This window comes from Sorex fumeus, unplaced genomic scaffold, assembly GCF_029834395.1.
Source record: "Sorex fumeus unplaced genomic scaffold, SorFum_2.1 ptg000072l, whole genome shotgun sequence".
NCBI lineage: Eukaryota > Metazoa > Chordata > Mammalia > Eulipotyphla > Soricidae > Sorex > Sorex fumeus.
The window spans coordinates 49,632,202-49,655,131 of NW_026606129.1; the positions used below are offsets into that span (position 1 = coordinate 49,632,202).

The 22,930-nt window shown below is 58.5% G+C and overlaps 1 protein-coding gene across 4 annotated transcripts in view; it reads right to left on the bottom strand.

Moving 5' to 3' along the window:
• The window catches only part of LOC130037803 (cadherin EGF LAG seven-pass G-type receptor 3), a 36,337-nt gene extending 15,078 nt beyond the window's left edge, over positions 1-21,259 (bottom strand). The window contains exons 1-34 of one of the 4 annotated variants that reach the window (XM_056129732.1): positions 17,089-21,259; positions 15,049-15,699; positions 14,399-14,624; positions 14,002-14,117; positions 13,536-13,624; positions 13,272-13,429; positions 12,675-12,838; positions 12,189-12,314; positions 11,929-12,098; positions 11,247-11,432; positions 10,619-10,732; positions 10,125-10,296; positions 9,871-10,012; positions 9,651-9,771; positions 9,197-9,380; positions 8,841-8,942; positions 8,616-8,630; positions 6,793-6,887; positions 6,386-6,595; positions 5,970-6,165; positions 5,613-5,768; positions 5,194-5,365; positions 4,508-4,675; positions 4,196-4,322; positions 3,900-4,106; positions 3,533-3,707; positions 3,249-3,361; positions 2,587-2,666; positions 2,124-2,247; positions 1,633-1,749; positions 1,377-1,525; positions 1,138-1,247; positions 668-826; positions 131-331 (exon numbers count right to left, since the gene is read on the bottom strand). In XM_056129732.1, the coding sequence (XP_055985707.1) occupies positions 131-331; positions 668-826; positions 1,138-1,247; positions 1,377-1,525; positions 1,633-1,749; positions 2,124-2,247; positions 2,587-2,666; positions 3,249-3,361; positions 3,533-3,707; positions 3,900-4,106; positions 4,196-4,322; positions 4,508-4,675; positions 5,194-5,365; positions 5,613-5,768; positions 5,970-6,165; positions 6,386-6,595; positions 6,793-6,887; positions 8,616-8,630; positions 8,841-8,942; positions 9,197-9,380; positions 9,651-9,771; positions 9,871-10,012; positions 10,125-10,296; positions 10,619-10,732; positions 11,247-11,432; positions 11,929-12,098; positions 12,189-12,314; positions 12,675-12,838; positions 13,272-13,429; positions 13,536-13,624; positions 14,002-14,117; positions 14,399-14,624; positions 15,049-15,699; positions 17,089-21,166 (9,373 nt within the window). In that variant the 5' untranslated portion in view covers positions 21,167-21,259. Of the gene's footprint in view, positions 1-130; positions 332-667; positions 827-1,131; positions 1,248-1,376; positions 1,526-1,632; positions 1,750-2,123; positions 2,248-2,586; positions 2,667-3,248; positions 3,362-3,532; positions 3,708-3,899; positions 4,107-4,195; positions 4,323-4,507; positions 4,676-5,193; positions 5,366-5,612; positions 5,769-5,969; positions 6,166-6,385; positions 6,596-6,792; positions 6,903-8,615; positions 8,631-8,840; positions 8,943-9,196; positions 9,381-9,650; positions 9,772-9,870; positions 10,013-10,124; positions 10,297-10,618; positions 10,733-11,246; positions 11,433-11,928; positions 12,099-12,188; positions 12,315-12,674; positions 12,839-13,271; positions 13,430-13,535; positions 13,625-14,001; positions 14,118-14,398; positions 14,625-15,048; positions 15,700-17,088 lie in introns of all 4 variants that reach the window. The other 3 variants (XM_056129728.1, XM_056129730.1, XM_056129729.1) reach the window with 3 other exon arrangements.
• Between the last annotated feature and the right edge of the window lie 1,671 nt (positions 21,260-22,930).

Below are 22,930 nucleotides of genomic sequence, written 5' to 3' on the forward strand. Positions count from 1 at the left end.
GCTGCTGAGGTGCTGCGGGGGTGTGGAGCAAGAAACTCCCAGGTCTGGAAGTGAGGCTCAGGATCTCCATGGGGAGTCTGGGACAGGAAAAGGGCGTCTGGGGGGGGGGCGGGGGGTGCTGCCATCATACCCTTCCTCTGACGCTGGGCCCGGCCCAGCGAGGTCTCATCTCCACTGGTCAGGGCCAGGTCAGGGGCGTTGTTGTTGGCTGCGTCTTTGCTGGCGTCCAGCCCCAGGCGCCTTTCGGAGCCCCAGGTCTGCAGGGCGCAGGGAGTAGCCTCGCATTCCCCCAGTGCTGGCCAGTAGGACAGGAGGTCATTGCCATCCACATCTGCAGGGCCAGACCAAGTGTCAGGGGGGCTCCAGGCTGACCGCCACCCACCCTGTCTGTTGTGGGTAGGACCATGAGGGGCCTTGTAGAGAGCACCCGGGGGTGCCCACTGGGCTGTCTGGACTGGCAGCAGACAGACTTGTCTTGGAGCCCCTGGGGAGCGCTGACTGAACCCCAACCCTCAGGTAACACAAAGGAGGGATGAGTGTAACCCCTGGTCAACCTTCTCATTCTGTTGTCGAGCTGCTGGGGGCAGCAGAGGACCTGGACACGAACCCAGGTTCCCGCTAGGGGCTGCCCTGGCCCAGTGGAAGCTGGTGTCTTGGTGGCCCTCACCTTTGGGGTGGGTGAGGAGCCGCTCACTCTGGGCAGCACGGCGGAGTGGACGCTGGAAACGCCCCCGGCTGCGGCCGTTGTCCTCGCTTTCCGAGGAGGGGATAGACAGGCTCCGCTCCTCCTCCAGGGACAGGTCACTGTCGGAGTCCGAGTCAGCACCTAGAGTGGGGAGGTCAGAAGGAGGAAGGCACGGCAGTGGGTCAGGAAGGAGCAGGACAGTGAGGGGCAGGGAAGAGCCCAGAGTGGAGGGGTGGGTCAGGGTGAGGGGCTGGGGAGTGGGAATTGAAGAAGAAAAAGATGGGACTGGCCCGGGGACAGAACCAGGGCTGGGTCGGGGGTCGTCTTCTGGGCCCGAGAAGAGGGGTGGGCTGATCCCTCCGCTAAGCTGTTCCACCCAGCCTGGTGCAGCAGAAAGGAAAACCAGGGAGAAGCTCTGCCTCCCTCCTCCCTGCCCAGGTCCCCACCTCTACCGGCATCTCGATGGAACATGGCCACGTCCAGGTCAGTGGGGCCAGCATGAGCCTGGAGGCTGTGGTCAGTATGGTCGGCAGCCGAACCATGTCGAGCCAGGACATTGTCCCTAGAATACAGGACCCCAACTCAGAGCATGGAGGGCGCTGCTGGCTGAGGCAGCCCCGCCCAGGATGGGTGAAGCCTCCGCACCAGCACCAGCTGGAACAGGAGCCCTCTGAGCGGTGTGTCTCCTCACCTGAGGTAGCTGCGGCCCCGCTGGCTGTCTTGGTCCTGGGCCCGGCCAGAGCGGGCACTGCTCACGGAGGAGACGGTGGAGGCGCCAAGGGTGATGCGAATCAGGCCGCTCTCCTCGAATAGGGCTGTATTGTTATATGCCGCAGGGCCCTGTGAACGGCAGCACGGAGGGAGGAGGGTGAGACAGCCCTGAGACGCCTCAGCTGCCCATCTCCTGGGGCCCCCAGCCTGCCTCCCCAGCCCCCAGAGCCTCTCACCGTCCCTGGTGCTGGTCTGGCTTCCTCGGGCGCTGCCTTCCTGCCCAGACAGGCTGGAGTCCAGGCAGCTCTGGCATCAGCATTCAGCACGCAGAAGAGCAGCAACACAGCCAGGCCCTGTGGGCAGTGGGGGCAGCGAGGATCAACGGTCAGGAGGAGGAGAAATACGCCAGAAGTGGGTGGAGTAGGACTGCCAAGGGATCAGTCAGGGACAGTGTCAGTGGAATCAGCAAGAGGGGGAATCATGGCAATAGAGGGGGCATCAGTGAGGCCCTCCAGGGGGCCTCCAGGGAGTCAGGACAAAGTGGCCAGCTGAGTAAAGGCAGTTGGACCAGCAAGTAGCCAGGGAACTCTGGGTCTCTGGAGGTCAATGTGTGGATCCACGGCCAGCTTCAGTTTGTCATCCAGGAGGACCAACTTCAGGCCTGGGTCCATGCTGTTGAAGCACCCTTTGGGCAAGGCAGGAAGGTGGGGAGGGGCACCAGAGTTACCTGGAGCCCACAGAGTCCAGCGTGGAGGTAGTGGAAGGCTAGGACGCTGTGGTTGACTGCTAGGAGGCCAAAAACCCAGGAGGCACTGACCAGCAGAAGGAGCAGAAAGGAGCTTCGGAGGGTTCTGCCAAGGGAACATGGAGAGACACCCGGAGGGCACGCATGTGTCACACGGGACACGTGGGATGAAAGAGACTCACAGAAACATGGATTGAGTGAGGGGAGATGGTGGGGACAGCAAGCAGCAGAACAACACTCGGGGGGCCAGGGCAGGACAGAGAGAAACAGGCAGGAGGGGGACGGAAGCTGGGTGGGGATGCACACACAAGGGACAGAGTGAGCCAGCCAGGCCACGACAGACTCGGGAGACCCAGGAGAGTAGGAGGGAGTGCAGGGCAAAGGCATATGTGGGGTCAGAGTATGGTGAGGGTGCAGAGAGGAGCCCCAGGCCTCGCTAACTCACAGCACAGAGGTCTTCTTGGCTTCCCTCTGCCCAGTGGAGCAGGACAGGCGGGCAGCAAGGAGAAACATAGTCCCATTCATCTGGACCCAGAGTCGGAGATGTGGCATGGGGCAGGACAGAGAGAGACAGAGAGTGAGAGGCAGACAGGCCCAGAACCAAAGAGAGGCAGCACCAGGGATAGACACACACTAAAGAGAGTGAAGTCAGAAACAGAGAGCGGGGCAGAGCGAGAGAGCAACAAGGCAAGCCACTCGCTCTACACACAGCTACCTTCAATCTAGCACCGCATATGGTTCCCTGAGCACTTCCTGGAGAGGCTCCTGAACACAGGAGCAGCCCCTGAGTACCACCAGGTATGACCCAAAACACACCCTCCAGAAAGCAGAAAAGAGAAAGAGAATCCTAGAGAGCATCAGAGCCAGGAGCCAGAGAGGAATGAGATGGAGACAGCAGCAGGGTGGGCACGGGCCTCTCCCTCCCCATGTCCCCTGTTTCTGTGCAGGGTGAGGGTGTGGCCACTCTGACTGAAGCACAGAAAGGGAAGCCAAGCCTGGGAAGCTTGTGGGCTGCACCTACCTCCCCTCACCTAGCACCCCACCCTCAGGTGGGCTCCCCCAACACTCCCAGTTGCGCATCAGTGGCCCTGACTCTGGGGCGCTCACCATAATGACAAGGACAACGGGGCCTGCAAAGCTCCAGATGAGGGGTTCGTGAATGGAGATCCAGCAGAAGTCTGGGTTCCCGTAGCCCTCAGGATCCAGGCCCACAGCAAGGCCTGGGAAGAAGGGATAGGAGTGATGGGTGTGTGCGAGAACCGCAGAACCTCACACAGAAGGGGAGAGGCTGGGGCAGAGCAAGCTGGGGAATCAAGATTAAGATTGGGGACAGGGGAAGGGAATAGCCCATAGGATGGGCAGTTGAAATGGCCAGTGAACAGGGCCCTCACCCAGCAGCACAGCAGGGACTCCCCAGCCCAGAGCATGGTAGAAGCGCATGGCACCGCGGTCCACGTTGCGTGGCTCCACCTGCATGCGGTAGAGATGCAGCCCCTGCACCAGAAGCCACGCGAAGGTGCTGAGGAAGAAGTAGTGCAGGAGGATGGCCACGGCAGTGCACAGCAGCTGGGGGCGGCAAGGGGTGTTAGGATGCCTCCAGCCTCTCCTGGACCCTCCCTGGGTGCCAGCCGCTCATCTTTGAGCCCTAAGTCACAGCCCCCTTAGTTCTGGACCCTCCCAAGCCCCAGCTGACACATCTCTGATCTCTGAGCCCAGCCGAGGTCATCAGGACACATGTCCCCTGGTCTTGCCCTGCACCTGGTTGTGGGTCCTGTGGATTCCCAGCAGGAAGAGGAGCTCCGCCACCCCCAAAGCAGCTGCCACATTTGCATGGATGCCACGCGTGTTGGATTTGAGGCTGCGCAGGCTCAGCAGGACAGCTGCTGTTAGCAGCAGCGCAGCCACGGACATGGCCACGGCCACATGAGTAAACACCGCCAGCAGCTCCAGATCTCCTTCCAGCCGCTGAGGGGACAGGAAAGGTTGCTGGGGGGGTTGGAATTTCTACCCTTTGCCCCACTCCCACTTCTTGAGAACTCTGGACACAGCCCCACCTCACGGGGGGAGGCATCCATGAGGACCCCGAAGGTGCCTGTCCGGCTGCAACGACACCGTGCGTGGGACCCATTCCTGTGCACCAGCTCGCAGTCCCGTGCTGTCCACATGCCGTGCTGGTCCGCCCTGTGGCCACAGGGCAGTTAGAGCTGCATACCCAAAGCAGAGGGGCCCAGGGCCAGAAGGAGGGTAGTGAGGTGGGCAGGAGGGGGCCTGAAGTTGGGGAGTAGCGCATGGGCCAGTGCATACAGGGGCAGGCCAGGCCTCCCAGGGGCTGATGGGGCCCAGAGTTTCAGGGTAGAGGTTCTCACGGGCCAGGCGCATCCCACTGCACGCAGATCGCCTTGCTCCGATTGGCCGTCTGCAGCAGACGGAACTCCAGGCTGATGGGGGACTCCAGGACGCCCCTCAGGAAGTTGTGTCCATGGAACACAGCCACGCTGACCACAGGGGAGTTCATCACCGGGTTCTGAGGAAGCCTGAGGAGACACCCCCCAAACCTGACGCAGCCACTTTCTCATGTGCCTGCTGTGCTCTGCTACCACTCGGTGACATGGGGCCGGGGATGCAGGGCTGCCTGAAGACCTAGGCTTTGGGTCCAAAGCCTAGCTGGGGGTGAGTTCAGGAAAAATATGTCACTGGTCAGCTCCTGACCCCCAATCCATACTGGGGTACGAGGCCAGCACAGCCCCTTTGGTCTCCCTCAGCCCCCACCCCCCCACCCACCACTGCCATGAGACTCAGGCAGGCAGCTTCTCTGCACCTGTGTGTGCTCAACTCTGCCCCTGGCCTCTGCCCATCTGAGACTCCACCCACCAGCTACTTTCCCCAGCTCCAGAAAGCATGTGGGCTCATATGGATCCCAGCACAGATGAGCTTCCCTGGAACTAGGCACCTCAGGGTATCTTTGCGACCAGAACACAGGCAAGTGAGGCTGGGGAGAGACGGGCAGAAACCCCAGGGTTAAGCAGTCCAGGAGCCACTTCGCGTGTGGTACCTGGCGCCCCGGCGCTCAGCCTGGAACTGGGCAGGAAGCAGCCCCCCCAAAGTGCGGTAAACGAGGAGGATGACGATGGAGAGCCTGGGCTCAGGCTCAGGCTCCAGAGGGGCTGGTGGGGGCGCCGGACTCGAAGTACTGTTTTCCAAGTCACTGCTACTTGTGGGCAGAACTGTGAGGGGAAGAACAGGAGCCACTGTCAGTGACCTCTGAGCCCCAGCACCCACACACACAAACCAGTTTGAACATGGGGTTCAAAATTAGGGGGTGGGAATGAAAAGGCAATGCCACAAGGAGAGGCCTTTGGTGGCCGGGGAGGGAAAGAGTTGGAAGGTGTGGGCTGAAGGGGGGGATGGGCAGGCCATGACCTGGTGGGCAGCAGTGAGGGAAGAACTGACAGCAGTGACAGGGTATCTCACCTTGAGGGGGTGACGGACGGGGGGACTGGGGAGGCAGTAGCACATGTGTGTGGGGGTCCCAGGCATCCTGGCCCCGGAAGAGGTTGCTGTGGTAACGAGGGTAGCGTCGGGTTCCCCGCGCTGGACTGGGGTGCTCCATACGATCAATGCTGAGCACTGTCCAGGGGGAAAAGGGTAAGACCATGCCGAGGGGCCCACTCTCCCCACCCTCTCCCCAGCCAGAGTCTGGGTCTAAGAGGGGTGTCTGCCCCCACAGAGCACAGAGGGCCAGGCTGGCCGCCCACCTCCAGAGCTCAGCCAGCAGCTCCCAGGCCTCAGCCCTTCCCCAGCCTCCCGTGCCCGCCTCCTGCCACGCACTGATATTTGGCGTCACCAGCCCCACGGGGTTCAGGTACGTGAGTTCCATGTTCCTGGCAAGTGTGGCTGCATATTCCTCAAGATGCTGCACCAGCCCTGCACTGCCAGGGGAGCCCCCAGGGGCCCGCTGCCCCAGCGCTGCCCACAGGGCCCCAGTCTCTGGAGCGAGCAGTGAGGAGCCAGCCCACAGCAGATTCTGGGAGAAAGAAGAGAAGGGGGCTCAGTGCAGAGAGCAGGTGGGAAGGGACAGGAAGTTGAAGGGATCTGGCTGGGTGCTCAAAGCAGCTCCAGCAGGCATGGGTGGGCACAAGAAGGACCAAGGAAGAGGGAGATCTAAGGGCCCTTCCTCCCTTGGGAGAGCAGGGACCTCAGCTGGGAAGCCAGGGTTAGGAGATCCGGAATACAGGGATACCTACCTCGTTGAAGTGGGCATCCTGAGTGGCTGTCAGCCCAAAGCCCTGCTGATGGCTCTCAAAGGCCAGCAGGTGGGCCAGCAGGCGGGCTGTGACTCGGATATCTTGGCTGAAGTAGTGGTCAGTGTGGCCAGTCACCTCCCGTAGCCTCTGCGCCAGCTTCTTGGCCTCCATAGTATCCAGTGCTGTTTTGTTCAGTTCCAGGCCATCCAGCTGCCAGAGCAAAGATAGGGATGTGGGCTCCTCTGGGGTGCCTGGGGCTTCTAAAGCCTCACAGAGTAAAGTTAACTAGGGGAAAAGGCAACTGGGAAGCCCAGGGGGCAAAGTCCAATGTGGGGACCAGCACAGACTAGGGGAGCTAAGGCCAGGTCAGCGGGGCCCGAGCATGGCAGGCATCAGGGTGGTCTTACCAGCAGATTGAGATCTCGAAAGATGGGGGAGGTACAGTTGAAAAGGTCTGGCTCCAGCCACCCCCGGTCCTCATCACAGAGCCGCACGGCAGCACCTGTGGGCAGGCAACCTCTGTCAGACTGGGGTCTGGGCACCCTCATGAGGGGGGAAATCACAGTACCTCCACTTTCTAGGAAAATACTAGAAAGTTGATGTCTGTGTGGATGAATCCTGGGGAATGCACCCCAAGCCCCCAGCTCTGCTACATGCCTAAATTCCTGAGAACCACTCCCACCTTTTCCATCTTTTCTTTCTTTTCTTTCTGCAGTGCAGGGGATCAAACCCAGTGCCTCATACAGGGAGGCACTAACCACTAACTCTAGCCACATCCCTCTACGAAGCATTTGACTTATTCAGGTTTTGTGTTTGCTTGTTTGTTTTGGGACCACATATGACTATGCTTAGGGGCTATTCCCAACAGTGCTTAAGGATGCAAAGGGTTCACTCTCAGCAGTGCTCAGAGGATCATGCTCTGCCAGGGATTGAACCCAGAATGCCTGCATGCAAAGGACACACTCCAGCCTTTTGAGCTCTCTCTCCAATGCTCTATGGACAATTTTATTTTTGGCTTTTTGGGTCACATCCGGCGATGCACAGGGATTCCTCCTGGCTTTGCACTCAGGAATTACTCCTGGCGGTGCTCAAGGGACCATATGGGATACTAGGAATTGAACCCAGGTCAGCCGCGTGCAAGGCAAACGCCCTCCTAACTAGACTATCGCTCTAGCCCCTATGGACAATTTTTTGGTTTGTTTTTGTTTGAAGGCTACACCAGGCAATGCTCAGGACTTACTCCTGGCTCTGCACTCAGGAATTACTCCTGGCAGAGCTTGGGATACCGTATGTAATGGAACCCAGGTTGGCCACGTGCAAGGCAAGTGCCCTACCCAATGTACTATGGCTCCAGTTCCTCTGTAGACATTTTGAATCATCAAGTATAAAAAAGGAGAGCATAGAAGCTGGACGTGTGTGCGTGTGCTGATGTTCACTTCTACACGCACATACATTCCTAGGCCAGGACAAGCACACACAGACATACAGTGTGCTCCTTCTCTCTCTCTCTCTCTCTCTCTCTCTCTCTCTCTCTCACACACACACACACACACACACACACACACACCCGTGCGTGTGTGACAGACTACATACTCCAGGAATGTTTTGGGGCTAAAATTCAGTGGGTGTTGGTTCTCCTACAAGTTTTAACTCTCCCAGTGGTGACTTAACTACTACCTCTCCCTGGTCTGTGGGATTGGGGTGCGGTTCTATGAGAAGTGATCTAGGTCTTAAGGGAATCTGTGGTCATCAGCAGTGAGGACCCTCCCTTAAACCCAGAGTCAGCTTCCCTCCAATACAGACTCGCAGACACGTGCACAGGTGCAAAGAGACACATAAACATGCACACACAGATGATCTGTGCAGCCACAGCAGGGACCACGAGCAGCAGGGAGGCATCTGCGGGGACCTTGGGCAATGCGTGGAGCCTCTGGGGTCTTCAGACAGAAGCTGAAGCGGGGGCTTTAGTGCTCTCGGTGGGGAGAGGCCTGTAGGGATCTCAGGCACTGAGCAGGGGTATGCAGCCTCAGAAAGCAGGGAGGGATCTGCAGGGTCCGCAGACAGTGAGGAGCTGTGTCTGAGGACCCTGAGGGTCCTCAAACTGCAAGAAGGGGTCTCAGGGACTTCAGGCAGTGGGAGGGGCAGTGAGGCCTCAGGCAGCAGGAGGAGTCAGCAAAAGCTCTGGCAGTGGGAGGGCGCAGCGCACCTGAGCAAACACGTACCCCCTTACCTGCACCCCGCAATCCTGCCCAGAAGCCAAGAGAAACAGATGGAGGTGCAATGAGAGTACAAGGAGGGACCCTTGTTCTTAGCAAGTAGTGAGGGACCCACATAAGCCCCTACCCCACTCCCACCTCTTCGCAAGAACAAGATGACCCAACCCAGAAAAAGAGCTGGTCCTGGCAGCGAGAGGTCCCCCTCATCTTCAGCAATGCCCTACCCTCAAGGTACTCACCAAGGGCCCCCCTAGGACAGGGCACTGAGGCCAAGATGCCAAACTTGGTTTGGGGCCACCACACACCAGATCTCAGGGACTTGGGGCAGGCATCATAGAGCACTAAAAAAAGAGACGACTTTAAGCCAGGGGTTCCAGGCTGGAACAAAGGTTAGCACCACCACTGACCCAACCCACCCCAGCACTAGTACCCACCCCCCATCCTGCTAGATTCGGGAGCTGGCTTGTCACAGTCTGTAACACCATCAGAGCACTGGGTCTAAGGGGTTTCCCTTAAGAGCCTCCCAGAGGCAGAGAGCCACGCATGCCACAGCAGTGGTGGCTTCCACATGTGGATCTGGGCAGAGCCTGCTCACCCCGGCAGCCGCTGGCTGTCACCTCTGCAAAAGGACTATCACAGCTGTTGCACTGACGACCAAGGGCTCCTGGGCGGCAGGGGCACTGCCCGCTGTGGGGTGCACATGAACGTGAGGTGGAGCCCACGGGGTAGCAGTCACAAGGCAGGCAGGAATCGCTGCCCCGGGGTCGGTAGTGGAACTCCTGTTGAAGAAGGGTCAGGGGCCCAAGGTCAGAGGTCGGGGGATGGGATCACAGGCATGAGTAGGGTCACAGCAGAGGGCCCAGAGAGGCAGAGGCAGGCTGGACCTCAAATAAAATTTAAGGGAGAAATTTGATGTGGATAACAAGAGAGAGTAGTCAGATCAGAAGAGGTGAGGTCTGGGTCAGGTGAGAGGTCAGCAAGCTGAATAAGGATTGACAAATCATGTCTAGGGAAGAGGTAAAAGGTCAGGTGCTGGGGACCAGGCCCACCTTGCAGTGACACTGCCCATTTGTCTTGTTGCAGTTGGGGTCGAAGCCTTTGTGAACGTCGCAGTTGCAGGGGCCACAGCTTGGGCTCCCCCACCAGCCCCTCGGACACTGCTGGTCCATCCTGGGGGTCAGGGAGCCAAGTGAGGTGCCACCACGATAGATCATTAACCCTCCCAGCTCTTCCCCCTCCCCCATCATCTCAGCCCCACCAGCCCCTTACCTGTGCTCACAGTGGTGCCCAAAATAGCCACCTGGACAGTCACAGGTGTAGCCATGTGGCACTCCTGGAAGGTGCCGGCAGGAGCCCTGGTTCTGACATGGATTCAGGAGGCAGGCATCCACACAGCCTGGGCCATAGTAACCTGCAGGTGGGGTCAGGAAGCTCAGGAGACTGGCCATAAGCACAGGAAGAAGCAGACACCAACCTGGGTCCCACCTGCTCCATTGACCCTCCCACACACACCCAGGCCCCACCTGGCCAGCAGGTGCACGAGAAGGTCTGCCAGAGGTCTCGGCAGTCAGCGTGGGGTGGACACGGCCCAGACGCACAAGCACTGGTCACAGCACAGCCAGGCTCCACATTCACTCGGTGGCTGGGGGGAAGCAGGGCCGGGAACCCCGAAGGCGTGGAGCCGAGCCACACCCCCTATTGACACAGCCAGCAATGGGTGAAACCCATGTCAAAACATCTCAGCCCCAAGTCCTGAAAAGCCAGCCACCCTGACATGCAATCTCCCGCAGAACCCCCAAAACCCAGACCCCAAGTTGGTGCTTCCCAGTGCAGTGCTCCCAAGGATATCAACCATGGCCTCTGAAAATCTCACCTCTAATCTCACAGAAAGGCTGCCCCATCTGACAGCTCTGGGCAACACCCCTCCCCATGGATAGAGCTTCTGAGGACCCCATGCACCCCAATCTCCGACTGCTAATCCTGAAGCTTCGAGTCACTTTCTCAAGTTGACTCTTACCTGAATGCAGCCAACCAGGCCCTGAGGAACCTCATCATTGCCGGGGGGCAGGCCTCCCACATGGAGCCGCTTTACCTTCAGGCCTTGCAGCTCGCTCCCTATTGCCATGGTGTCCTGGAGGAGGGGGACAGACAGCACTGGGAGTTGGAGGCGATGATGAACCCGTGTCCTCACCCTGCACAATCATGTTTTATCTCTCTGTACTAGGAGAAAGGTCAGGAAGGATCTGCTCAGAGGGACAGAGCACTTGCTGGAGCACAGGGGATGACCGGCCAATAGGAAGCTTCTCTCGGGGACCCAACCAACCCTGAAACTACATGATTTTGACCTGGGAAGAATGGGACACAGACCAGAAAGGGCTTCCAGGCATTAAGCCAAGTACTGGCGACAGAAGTACATGCCCTAAGTGCAGGCACAAAATTTGGGCAGCCTCCCTGATAGGAGCAGGGCTTGGGAATAGACCAACCTGGCTGGTGGGATGGGTTCTGAGCTCAGAGCAAGGCTATGAAGAGGAGCTGGAGGGAGCGAGCAGTGGGGGGAGTTGAGGAGTTAGACTAGAGGTGGGGTCAAATGAAGTGAGTCTGGTTGGAAGACTGAGAATGGACGACATCAAGGTCAGAGGTCAGACCTGGAAGAGGCTAAAGTCCAGTGAAACCATGAGGATATGGTGGCCCCGTCGGCCACCTGGCTCCTCCTGCAACTCCAGCCGCAGATCATGCCACCGGCCATCACTGACAGTCACCTGGTCCAGGAGGAGGTGGGCAGTGCGGCCCGAGCCCCTGGTCACCGTCACGGACAGCAACCCCCTATTCAGCTGCAGGAGGAGAAACAGAGCCCTAGAGTCAGATCTCTAAGTTAGCAGGGCACCAGGAGTAGGGTGAGTAGGGTATCAGGAGTTGAGATAAGGGTTCAGAGATTTAAAAAAAAAAAATATATATATATATGGGTAGAAGGCAGGGGGCCGGGGATACAGTTCAGTGGAAGAGCATGGTTGAGGCTTTGGCACCAAAAAAAAAAAAAAAAAAAAAAAAAAAAAACCAGAGGCCAGCAGGAAAGACTCTAACTGGCACACAGGCTGCTGTGCTAGGGGCACTGCAGTTTAAAGTCAGGTCGGAGGTGGAGGTCAGGCCTGGGGACTATGGATAAACCAGCATAAAGAGCTCAGTACTCGTGTCCTTTGCTTGCAATGCCACCATGGTGGGAGAGGGCCATTGTTCAAGTGTCTGATGGGACCACAACTCCACAGCAATGTTGCTGGTGGCACTAGAGATTAGAAGTAGAGGACAGAGGGAGGTTCAGATCATACACACCTGACAGAGGAGCGTGCTATGTGGCCCAGCCTGAACTTGCATCAGGACCCCCTGTGTCGCCCGTGTCCGAAATGCCAGGCCTAGGTACCATGGCACAGACACAACTATGTCGTTTCCAAAGTCCCAGCTAAGTGTCCCATTGCCGTGGAAGCGGTGGGGATGGGCCATGGCTGTGGGGGGTGGGAAAGAAACAAGGTCAGAGGCTCCATCCAGAAGCAACGTTTCCCTGCAGGCCCTCTTGCCCTGAGCTGCGCACTCACTGAGCCGACAGTCTTTGCCCCCAAAGCCCACGGGGCAGTCACAGCTGAAGCCTCCCCAGCGCTCTGAGCAGATGCCGTTGTTTTTGCAGGGGTTTGAGTCACAAAAGTGCAGTTTGGCCTGGCAGCCTGCAAGACAAAGGCACAGGGAGGATGAAAGTACAGGAGGGGCATGGATGCTGGATACAACACAATGGTCCAGAGGGGCTCAGGGCAGGCATGGCCTTACACTCACATTCCTCAAGAGGTGACTTCATAGGAGTCTGGCCCTATAGGCCAGGCCGAGCCAGGGAGATAATATAGGGGACAAGGTGCCTGCCTTACTTTGGCACCACACACAGTCCCCTAAGCACAGCTAGGCCTAACCCCAAAGCATACAAAACCCAAAAAAGCTAAAAGCCAGACAGTGATGTCAGACCATCAAGAGACATCAGACTTAGGGTCACTCATGGAGGCCTTTACCCTCCCTATGACAGGGCTCTGGCCTACCTGCTGTGGTGCCGTTGTTTGCAACAAAGGCCGCCATGTCCACTCTGCGGCCATCTATGTGCAGGTCCCGCATGCAGCCAATGAAGTCCTTGTGGGACACAGGGAAGTTCTCGGGGAGGTTGGGGACACCACCCAGGAGCAGAGGGCCCGTCAAGTCCAGGGACCTGGAGGTCAGGGGTCCAGGTCATTGGCGGGACTGGGACAGGGGAGGGTTGGTCCTAAGAAGTGTGGGGGTAGGACTCAGATAATAAGTTGACTGAAGTGGGAAGGAGGGGAAGGCCAAGCTAGGGAAGATACTAGACACTTACTTCAGTTAGTTATGGGGTACAAAAGAGAGCTCATGATGGACAGTTGATCTGGGGGCAGGCTGAAGGCTGGGATCAAAGGATAAAGCTTCTGGGTGGCTGGAGTAGGGGATGGAGAAGAGTCTAGGGTGGCGTGGGGAATGGGGGTGCTAAAGAGAACTGGGGATAGGGGCTGAGATGGGCTTTCAGCATCCCAGTGGGAGAGAGAAAGCTGGACGTTTGGGCAGGCTGGGGTGTAGGGAGGTATGTAGAGGGCTGGGGAGGGCAGGGGAAGCAGGAGCTGGGGCCTCACTTCTTGGAGCTTGTTTGCATGCCAGCGGCTGCACAGGAGTAGTTGCCAATCTCAGCACCAAACCGCAGGGCTATGGCCACATCACAGTCATCCACGCTCAGCACTGCCACCTTGTCCTTGGAGGGGCCCTGCGCACCCCCTAGAGCATCTGTCCGGGGCTAAAAATCCAGGTACACCACTCAACAGGACCCCCAGGAAACCCCTGAGGGGCAGAACTTGGCATCCAGCTCTCCCACCACACTCCCATGCAAGGGTGGTGCCCACCTTGTTGTAGTATCTCAGATGCACTGTGTGCCACTGCCCGTCACTCAGGCCCCCTGGAACTGTGGGGCTGACCACCGTGTTAGACTCGCCTGTGGGGGGGATGCGTGAGGAGGGTCTCCTGTCTCCTGAAACTGCTTCAGGGCCCCTGCCCTGCCCAAGTAGGCACAGTTCCACCCCCGATGCATCATTCCCCCTGCCAGTGTGGTCACCAGACTCTTCCCACTGATGACCACACGGGTTGGACTGAAGTACTGTGGCCAGACAGGAGAAGTACACACCACTTCTTGGTGGAGAGCGACTATATTTCACAGCGAACAGTCTCTGGGGTGGCGCCTCATGGTGTGTTGGGAAACAAGTGGCGTGTTTGGGTGTGTAATGAGGCAAAGCTCCAGGGATTGTGCTGCCACCCCAGCTCTTACCCATATCCAATCCCCCTCGCCCACCTGCACACTCACGGAGCACCCACCTGTGGAGTAGGTGAGGCGAACTTGTCCGGCCACCAGCTCCAGGGCCAGGAAGTCGTGCTTCTCATTCAGGCGTCCATTGTAGAAGAGAAGCCCGCTCGGCTGCACCGTGGCAAACCTGGGGAGCATGGGCAGGGCGTCATCAGCCAGACACCTCTTACACCCACCACAAGCAAGCAACAGGCAAGTTCTCAGGGCACCCCGCCCCCCCCAGCCTGGGCCGAGGAAGGAAGTGATGGGAGAGGTGCGAGTAGGTGAGGCCAGTTCAGGCACTTGGAACAGCGGTACTCTGAGACACCTAGACAAGGGCGTGGGGGTGGGGGGAAATATCCCCTTCAGGATAGGGGACATGCAGGTGGGCAATGCAGGGACACCCAGAGATACATGGTGGGCACCTACGAGAGGGACAGTGTGAGGTGAAAGCGCTGCCGCAGGCCACGGAACATGACGAAGGAACTGGGCGGGAAGGAGCGTGCTGCCACCTCGCATCGTGGGCCTTCAAAGGCGCCGCCCGCCGGGCACTGGCAGCGGAAACCACCATCAGGTCCATCTGCACAGGTGCCCCCGTTGCGGCAGATGCCAGGCACACAGCGTCCAGCTTCCGTGTCCAGTTCGCAGTCTTCTCCTAGGAGTCAAGCCATGATCAGAGGAGGTAACTTGTAGCTAGACAGCCCCGGCTCCAGTGGACCCACCAGACCAAAGGCTCCTAGACATGCTCCTAGCCCCAAGGGCTTGGCCACGCCCCGGCCACGCCCCTCTGCCACCCCTCCGTGGTGCCACAGCCCAGTCCTGGCCCCGCTGAGCCTTTACCACCTCAGCCGGTATTCTTCGCAAGACCCCAGTGCCATCAGGGTCAAGTTTCTGATCTAAAAGAGCCCGACACAACCACCCACACAACCCGCTCACTTGAGAATGATGCCAAGGCCGCAGATGCAGCTCAACTGTTGAGCACTCCCACCCCACACCCAAACGGAAAAACCAAGCGATGCCCTGGCCTCCCTAGCACACTCTGCCCCGCCGGAGCTCTGCCCAGGCCGAGCACCGCTCACCGGTGAAGCGCGGGCGGCACACACAGGTGTAGCCTCCCTCGCGCCGCGCGCAGGCCCCCCCGTTCCGGCACGGATTGGAGTAGCAGAGGTCCAGCTCTGTCTCGCAGAAGTCTCCGGTGAAGCCAGGTGGGCAGCGGCAGCGAAGACCCGCTATGGGCTGGATGGGCCGGAAGAGCGTGGAGGCCGAGGCCAGGAAGGGCGCGGAGGAGTCAAAGCGCAGCACAGACACGCACTTCATGTAGTTCTCGCAGGGTTCCCGCAAGCACACGTTGTCATCGAAGGGCAGCACGTCCAGGAGCGAGCGGGCGGCTAGCGCTGCGCGGCGCACGTACAGCTGCTCCTGGAGCTCTTCGGAGCTGAACCAGGGCCCCGCAGAGCCGGCCCCGGCCCCACGGGGTGCGAGCGCAGAGAAGCTCACGTTCAGCACAGCGCCGCCCACATCCGTGTCGTTCTGGATGTTGAAGATGAAAACGTCCTCCGCGGGGGTGGCCAGCACGGCAGCCACGCCTTCCAGGAAGTGGCCCAGCAAGGGTGAAAGAAAGCGTTCCTGCCACATGTTCTCCAGGCGCACCGTCAGGCTATTGGCCAATAACTCCTCGGTAATGATCACCACGCGCAGCACACACTGAGCTGTCACGCTGTGCAAGCCATCTGTCAAAAGGGGGTAAAGGCAGTGGTCAGTCTGCAGCCAGTGACTGACCCTCCCTGGGACTCAAGAGGACTGAGTCCAGTGGTTGCCCAGCCCCTTGTATCAAGGTGTTTGCTTTTTTCCTCTCCCCTCCTTCTAATATGTGGGGCCTGACCTGGGATCAGCCACTTACCCAGGCAGTGCTGGTAGGCCAGCAAGTCATTCCCTCAGCAGCACACAAGAAAACCCCTTAGTGGTGAGTAGCCCACCCTCCAGCAAGTTACAACCATCAACAGGTATGTTCTCCTCAGGAGAGAGGTGCCAGTCACGGCCACCCATTTGCCCTTCCCAGCAGAATTGCAGAACTAGCAAAACATCCCCATCAAGAAAAAGGGAAAGTTCCAGGTTAGGGATCCCTTTTCTTCTGGTCAGCAAACTGTTTTCCCATGGCACCAGAAAGGGACCAAAGTCCTATACGCAACCGTGTTCCCCAGAGCTCTGGGTCAGCAAGCTCCTCTCAGCAGGAGGGTCTTGAACCCTAAAACTACCCCCCTCGGTATTCTTAGGTCAGCAAGCTGCTCATCGCCCCAGACCTTGCTCCTGTCATTTCAGTGACTATCCTCACAAATGAGATATTTATAAGCCTTATTCTTGCCTTCCCTCCCCCCGCCACAGTAAGCCAACAATATGGGTTGGTTGTTGAGTAAATGAGAGAAAACTGAAGGTCACGGCTTCCCTGGAAGTGCTGCGAGTGCAGGCTCTAGAATTAGGAGGTAATGCCTGTCTCCTGGCCTCCAGCAGGTAGGATTGCAGAGCCTTTCCCACCTGTATCCTCCTATTGGAGAGGGACTGGTGAAAGCCTGAAAGAGGCAGGAAAGCAGCAAGGGTGCCTCTGGGCATTTTCAAAAAGGGCGGGGCCTTGGTCAGTGCCTTGGAAAGCAGCCTGGATCTGTGGGCCTACTCTGCCGAAGGATGCCAAGGCTCCTAACTACTAGACTATCAGCTTCCCTGTTCTATACAGATGGGATGAGAGTTGCACTTCAGTAGCCTGATTCTCATAAGGAGCCTTCAGCTGAACAATGGTGTGGTGTGGGCTGGCTATTCCTGGAACTGATTACCTTTTGGAATGAGTAGGGGCCATCCTGGGGAATAGAAGATAGTTCTTTACCCTCTTTCTAAGGACTTTTGGATCCCTGAGGATATTGGGGATTCTGTGGAGACTGTCCGAGAACCTAAATTCCTATCTGAACCCAACCTGTTAAGATCCATGGCAGATGGAATACAGAAACCCAGCACATAAGAAGTTCTTAAAAGACTTGGGAGTTCTTCTCTGGTTTGAAGTGCCCTGTAAAGTCCCGAAGAACCTGACAAATAGAAGTCACTAGGTCACTTGCCTTCCCTTTGCCCCTCACCTGTGACAGTCACCAACATGGAAGCCACCAGCGGGCGATTGTTGTCAAGCTTGCGGCTGAGTCGAAGCTCCCCACTGGTCTGGTTGACTACCAGCAGCTGCAGCTCATTGCCCCGTTCAAAGGAGTAGAAGAGGTGGTCGGAGACATCTGGATCATAGGCTGGGATGCGCCCAATAATGCCCGAGGGGAAGGTGTCTGAGCGGTTGGAGACATAATTGTTGAAGAGGATTTGGAAATTGTTGAGCACAGGGCTGTTATCATTCTGGTCAACCAGGCGGACATGCACAGTGGCCCGACTGACCAGAGTGGCCGAGGTGGCTTGTACCACAATCACATATTCCTGACGAGTCTCATAGTCCAGGTCAATGAGTGCTGTCAACTCTCCAGAGAAGATATCCATTTGGAACAGCTCCGGAATGTTCCCCTCCACAATCTGGTACATTATATGGGCATTGGGGCCTTCATCAGGGTCCACTGCAGTGATCTGGGCCACCACTGATCCCACAATGCTATTCTCCTTCACTCGTACCTCAAACTCCTCGGCTGGGAAGATTGGTGCATTGTCGTTCACATCCTGCACAGTCACCTGAATGCTAACTGGAGTCCGCAATGGGGGCATACCCCGGTCCACTGCATAGGCAGTCAGTTCATATACTGGTACTGCCTCCCGATCCAGCCGCCTCACTGTGCGGACAATGCCAGAGGTGGGCTCAATGGTAAAATCTCCATCCCCATCTTCCCCATTCTGGAAAGTATACTGGACCCGGCCATTGGCATGCGCATCACGGTCAGTGGCTGAGATCTGGAGGACACTGGTGAAAGGTGGGGCATCCTCAGAGACCAATCCTGTGTAGTGAGAGGCCACAAACTGAGGAGCATTATCATTCACATCATTGACCATTATTTCCACGTAAGTGGTATCTGCCTTCTGTGGAATGCCATTGTCCCTAGCTGTGATAGCCAGGGTATAGGTCACCTGGTCCTCATAGTCCAGAGGAGCCTGCAGTGTAATGGCTCCTGAGTCTGCATCAATGCGAAACTGAGGCAAATTATCCTCTAGGAGATAAGTGATGCGAGCATTCTCCCCCACATCATCATCAGAGGCACTGATGACCACCACAGTGCTCCCCACAGGCCGATCCTCATTCACACTTACTGAGTAGTGGGCACTTTGGAAGACAGGCCGGTGAGTGTTTGCGTCGGTGATGTTGATGTGCACATAGCAGTGGTCATGAAGGGCACGATCAGACGCCGTTAGCACCAGCTTGAAGTAGCGCTCCTGCTTGTAGTCCAGGGGTAGAGCCAGTGTCACCAGACCCACACCCCCCTGGGTGCTGATGGCAAAGCGATTCCGGGTGTTGCCACCTGTAATCTGATAGCTGATGGCACTATTGGCATCACGGTCTACTGCGGTCACACTGACCACACTGGTGCCCACAGCTGCATCCTCATTCAGCCGTAGGTGGTATTCTTTCATTGTGAATTCAGGTCGATTGTCATTAACATCCAGAACTGTGACTGTGACGCTAGCTGAGGCTGAGAGTGGAGGTGAGCCATGGTCCCTAGCCTCCACACCAAAGTAATAATGCTCTACAGATTCACGGTCCAGGGGACCACTCACAGAGACCCAGCCAGTGGCACTGTTGATCACAAAGGGTGTATCAGGTGCAACACCAGTTAGGGAGTATTCCAATCTGGCATTCTCCCCATGGTCTGCATCCACTGCCTGAATGTGGATAACAGAGTGGCCCAGCGGGGCATTTTCCAGGACAGAAACCTGGAAAGGTGTGCTGACAAAAATAGGAGCGTGGTCATTGATATCCACCACCTGGATGCTGGCCAGGCCCGTGTTGTTGGACAGTGGTGGCCGGCCTGCGTCCTGAGCCCGGATACGCAAGGCATACTCTCGTTCTGCCTCAAAGTCCAGAGGAGCCACCACCTGGATCTCCCCTGTGAGACTGTCGATGGCGAAGTGGCCGCGGCTGTTTCCGCTAATGATGTTGTAATGCACCAGTCCATTGGCATCCTTGTCCCTGTCGGTGGCCGTGACGCGCAGCACCACCGTGTGGGGGCGCACATCCTCCCGCACCTGTGCCACATAGCGCTTCTCACTGAACTGGGGCACGTTGTCATTCTCGTCGAGCACAGTTATGTGCACACGCACGGTAGCAGAGCGAGGCCCAGGCTCCAAACCCTGGTCGCTAGCCTCCACCACCAGCTCATAGCTTTCCATGTGCTCGCGGTCCACGCGGCCGCTGGTACTGATGAGGCCCGAGCGCGGGTCAATTTCGAAGGCTGCAGCAGCTGCGGCGCGCGCGGCCGGAGGTCCCACGAAACGGTAACGCAGGTTGGCATTGGGGGGCGCGTCGCCGTCTGTAGCACGCAACTGTAGTATGGGATAGCCTTCTTCCACGTTCTCGCGTAGTGTTTCCCGGTACTGCGCCTGCTCAAACACAGGCGCGTGGTCGTTGCGGTCAGCCACTGTAACGGCCACCATGGTGGTGGCCGAGAGGCGCGGCGAGCCGTGGTCCTGAGCCGTCACACGCAGGTAGTGGCGCTCTATGCTCTCGCGGTCCAGAGCGGCTTCCGTGCGGATGAGGCCGCTCTGCGGATCGATGCTGAACAGCTCCAGCGAGCGGCTGTTCATGAGCGCAGCCAGCGAGTAGACTAGGCGTCCAGACTCGCCCGCGTCCGGGTCCTGCGCCACCACGCGTAGCACCGAGGTGCCCGCCGCCTCATTCTCGGGCACCAGCGCCTGGTAGTTATACTGAGAAAACTGCGGGTGGCGGTTTGTGGCACGACGGGAACGGACCCGGCTCTCCCGGGACAACCTCCAGTGTTCTGGCAGGACAGGGATTCCCGGGGGGCGCGGCCCGGGGCGTTGCGGGAGGAAGCGGCGGCGGAAGAGCCCGCGGGAGCGCATGCGCTCCGGCACCGGCCCGGGAGCTGTCCGCGACTCGCATGGTGCTGAACCCGGCGCGGGAGCTGTTCTCGCTCTGCGCAGTGCTGAATCGGGCTCGGGACCAGAGGCCCCAGCCCCGGGGGAACAGTCCGGCCGGGAAACTGTCCTCTCCGTTCGGGATGTCACGATTCTCTCACCCTGACCTCTGCTCCCCGTCGGCCACAATTCCCCGCAGCAGCGCATGGGTCCCACTTTGTGGGGAGCGCCCCTACTAGTACTCCTCTGAAAGGACAACAGCTTGGAACCACGGGGCCGAACCAGGAGTTCCGAAGGGAAGGGCGAGCTGCTCCCCGAGCCTGCAACACCTGGGGACAGAGCCTCTGGCGACACACTCTCTCTTCGTGAGGTTCCGGACCGCCCGCAAAAGGAGACTTCCAGGCGCCAGCATAACGGAGACCCGGGTCCCCGTCCGGTCTCACTCCCGCGACTGCCTAATGTCTGAACCCCGTACTCTGGCCCCAACCTCACTTCCGGTGGCTCAGAGGGTCCTGGGCCACCCTGGGCGCTCTGGCCCCCACCTCGGAGCCCCACGAGAACAGGGTCCTTGACCTCCAGCCCAGAATCTCCATCCTCCCGGACGCCGGGAGGGTCGGGACAAAGAGCTAAGGCTCTGCCGCGGATCCGTGCCCCCGGCCCCGTAGCAGCAGCTACCCCCGGGTCCCAACCTTGGCGCCCGCCGCCCCTCAGCTCCTCCCGGCTAAGGGGGAACAAAGAGAGGAGAAGGAGCAGCGGTACCGGAATCGTCGGCCCCCTGAGACCCCACCACGGCGGCCGCCTCGCCATCACCCCCCGCCTCCCCACACGGCCTCCACCACCCTCCACCCCGGTCCAGGCCTTGGGCCCGCCCCGCCACTCGGGCCCCCTCCCCGGCCCCTGCCGCCACCCCTGTCCCCCGCCTCTCGGCCTGTCGCTCCGCTCCGCCACCGCCCTCTGGGCACCATCTACTCTGCGGTCAGAACCCCTCTGGCGTGCGGCCTCAGCTTTTGCCGCCCCCACCACAGCATCTCCGACGCTGCCGCCGCCTCCCGCCGCTCCAACATGGCTTCCGGCCGCTGCAATGGTTCGTTCCACCTCCGCCCCGAAGTCCCGAACCCGTTGGTACAACCTATGACGCATGACAGTTCACGCTGCCGAAGCGGCTGGCGCCATCTTTAGTGAGGGCAGAGCTTAAGTGCTGCCCGCGGTGCTGAATGGGGCGTGTGAGTTTGCCCCTCCTGGATCCCCCCTCCTCGCTCGAAGCCACCGCCCTAACGCGCTGCTTCGTCGTCTTTCGATTTCGCGGGTCTCTTGTTCCCCTCTCTAAGGACTAATGCTGAATTTTGACCTGGATTTTGTTCTAAAAAATTCTGCAATGATGTGCAGAATGCGCATTCTCATTTCATTGCAGATCAGGGTATCCTACGGAATCCTAGGAACGGAGGAAGCTAGGCTGAATGGGGTTTCTCAAGGAGTCAGTAGATTTAAACAATAGCTTTGTTTGACCAGCGACTTTTAATTTAAAAACACGCTGCGACCGTTTGTTTTCAGGGAGCGCCCCTTCGGACAAGGGATGAGAGGTGACCAACCCGAGGCGGGTGCAGAGACCACGCTCTCCCCTTCCTAGCCGTTCCAACAGCTTCCCAGGCCACGGGTCTCGATTGCTCTGGGATGCCAAGTGAAGCCTGGCGTTGCCGCACAGCTGCAGATTCCGCTTCCTCGGAATCCCGCCCCTTGCCAGCCACGACCGCGTCCCTTAACCCCTTGAAGGGACCGACGGAAGCTCAGTCCTCTCGAGATTCAATCGAGCCCTCCCAGGGCTGTACAACTCCTAGCGCCAGCGGTTCCCGGCTGGCCAATGGGTAGGCACAACGGAATAGACGTAACTGTACAGGAGCGGGGTGGGGGTGAACTGGAAGCTTTCCAATTAGAAAGCTAGCTACTATTTCTATTGGTATACTAGGAGGCTCCGCCCCCCACGGCCGACTCATTGTCTGGTAGGGGGGAGGCTCTGCGGGCTGCTGGATAGCGGGAGAGAATACAGGAGGTCCTCCAAGGACCGGCCTGCAAAGACAGCAGCGACAAAGAGCTCGAGCGTCACGTGCAGAGGGCGCGGGCGTCCCGCTAGTGAGGCGTGCCTTAATGAGCTCAACTGAAGACACTCCCAGGGGCGCGGCTGCTGCATGGAACCCCGCTGAGAACTCCCGGCTAGGGCCTTAGGCCAGCCCTAAAAGATACCTATGACATCACCACCAACCAATCAGACGGCGCAGTCTCTCGGCTTTTTCGCTTCCGTGAGGCGGGGCTCCTGTGAGTTTCTCCTCCCCGACGCCCCACGTGTCTACCGAGAACTGGCGGGTGGGCTACAGTGTTGCTCTCAGAATCCGAGGACCGCCACATTTGTTGCAGCCCTGCGACATGGTCTGGGTTTTTTATGAGTGTGAGGATAGAGCATCTGCAGCGACACACCTTTAGGAACCCGCTGGATGGGGGGCCCCCGATCGGTTCTTGGTTAGGGGAAGGAAGCTAGGGGCTTTTTTTTTTTTTTTGACTGTACACCCGTCCCTTTAGGATCCATAGTATAGCTAATGGAAGACACACATTTCTTGACATTGGCGGAACGCCATGGGGAGGGGTGCTGAGTTATCAGAGAGGAACCTGAACCAATTTTAACAATATGAAGCCTGAACAGAGCTTCCAGTGTCCAAGAGGTGGTTAGCAGCTGAAAGGAAAGTGTAGTCCCAAACCTTGGAGGCTGTGTGGACAGTGTGCAAAGGCATTAAGCGTCCCTGCTTCCTCAATGGTCTCAGCTACTACACCATGTGAGCGCCTTTCCTGAACGCCCCTGACTTGTGACTACAGATTCTAAGTAGCTCCCTGCTGCTCCTGCCCCCACTGTTGTCT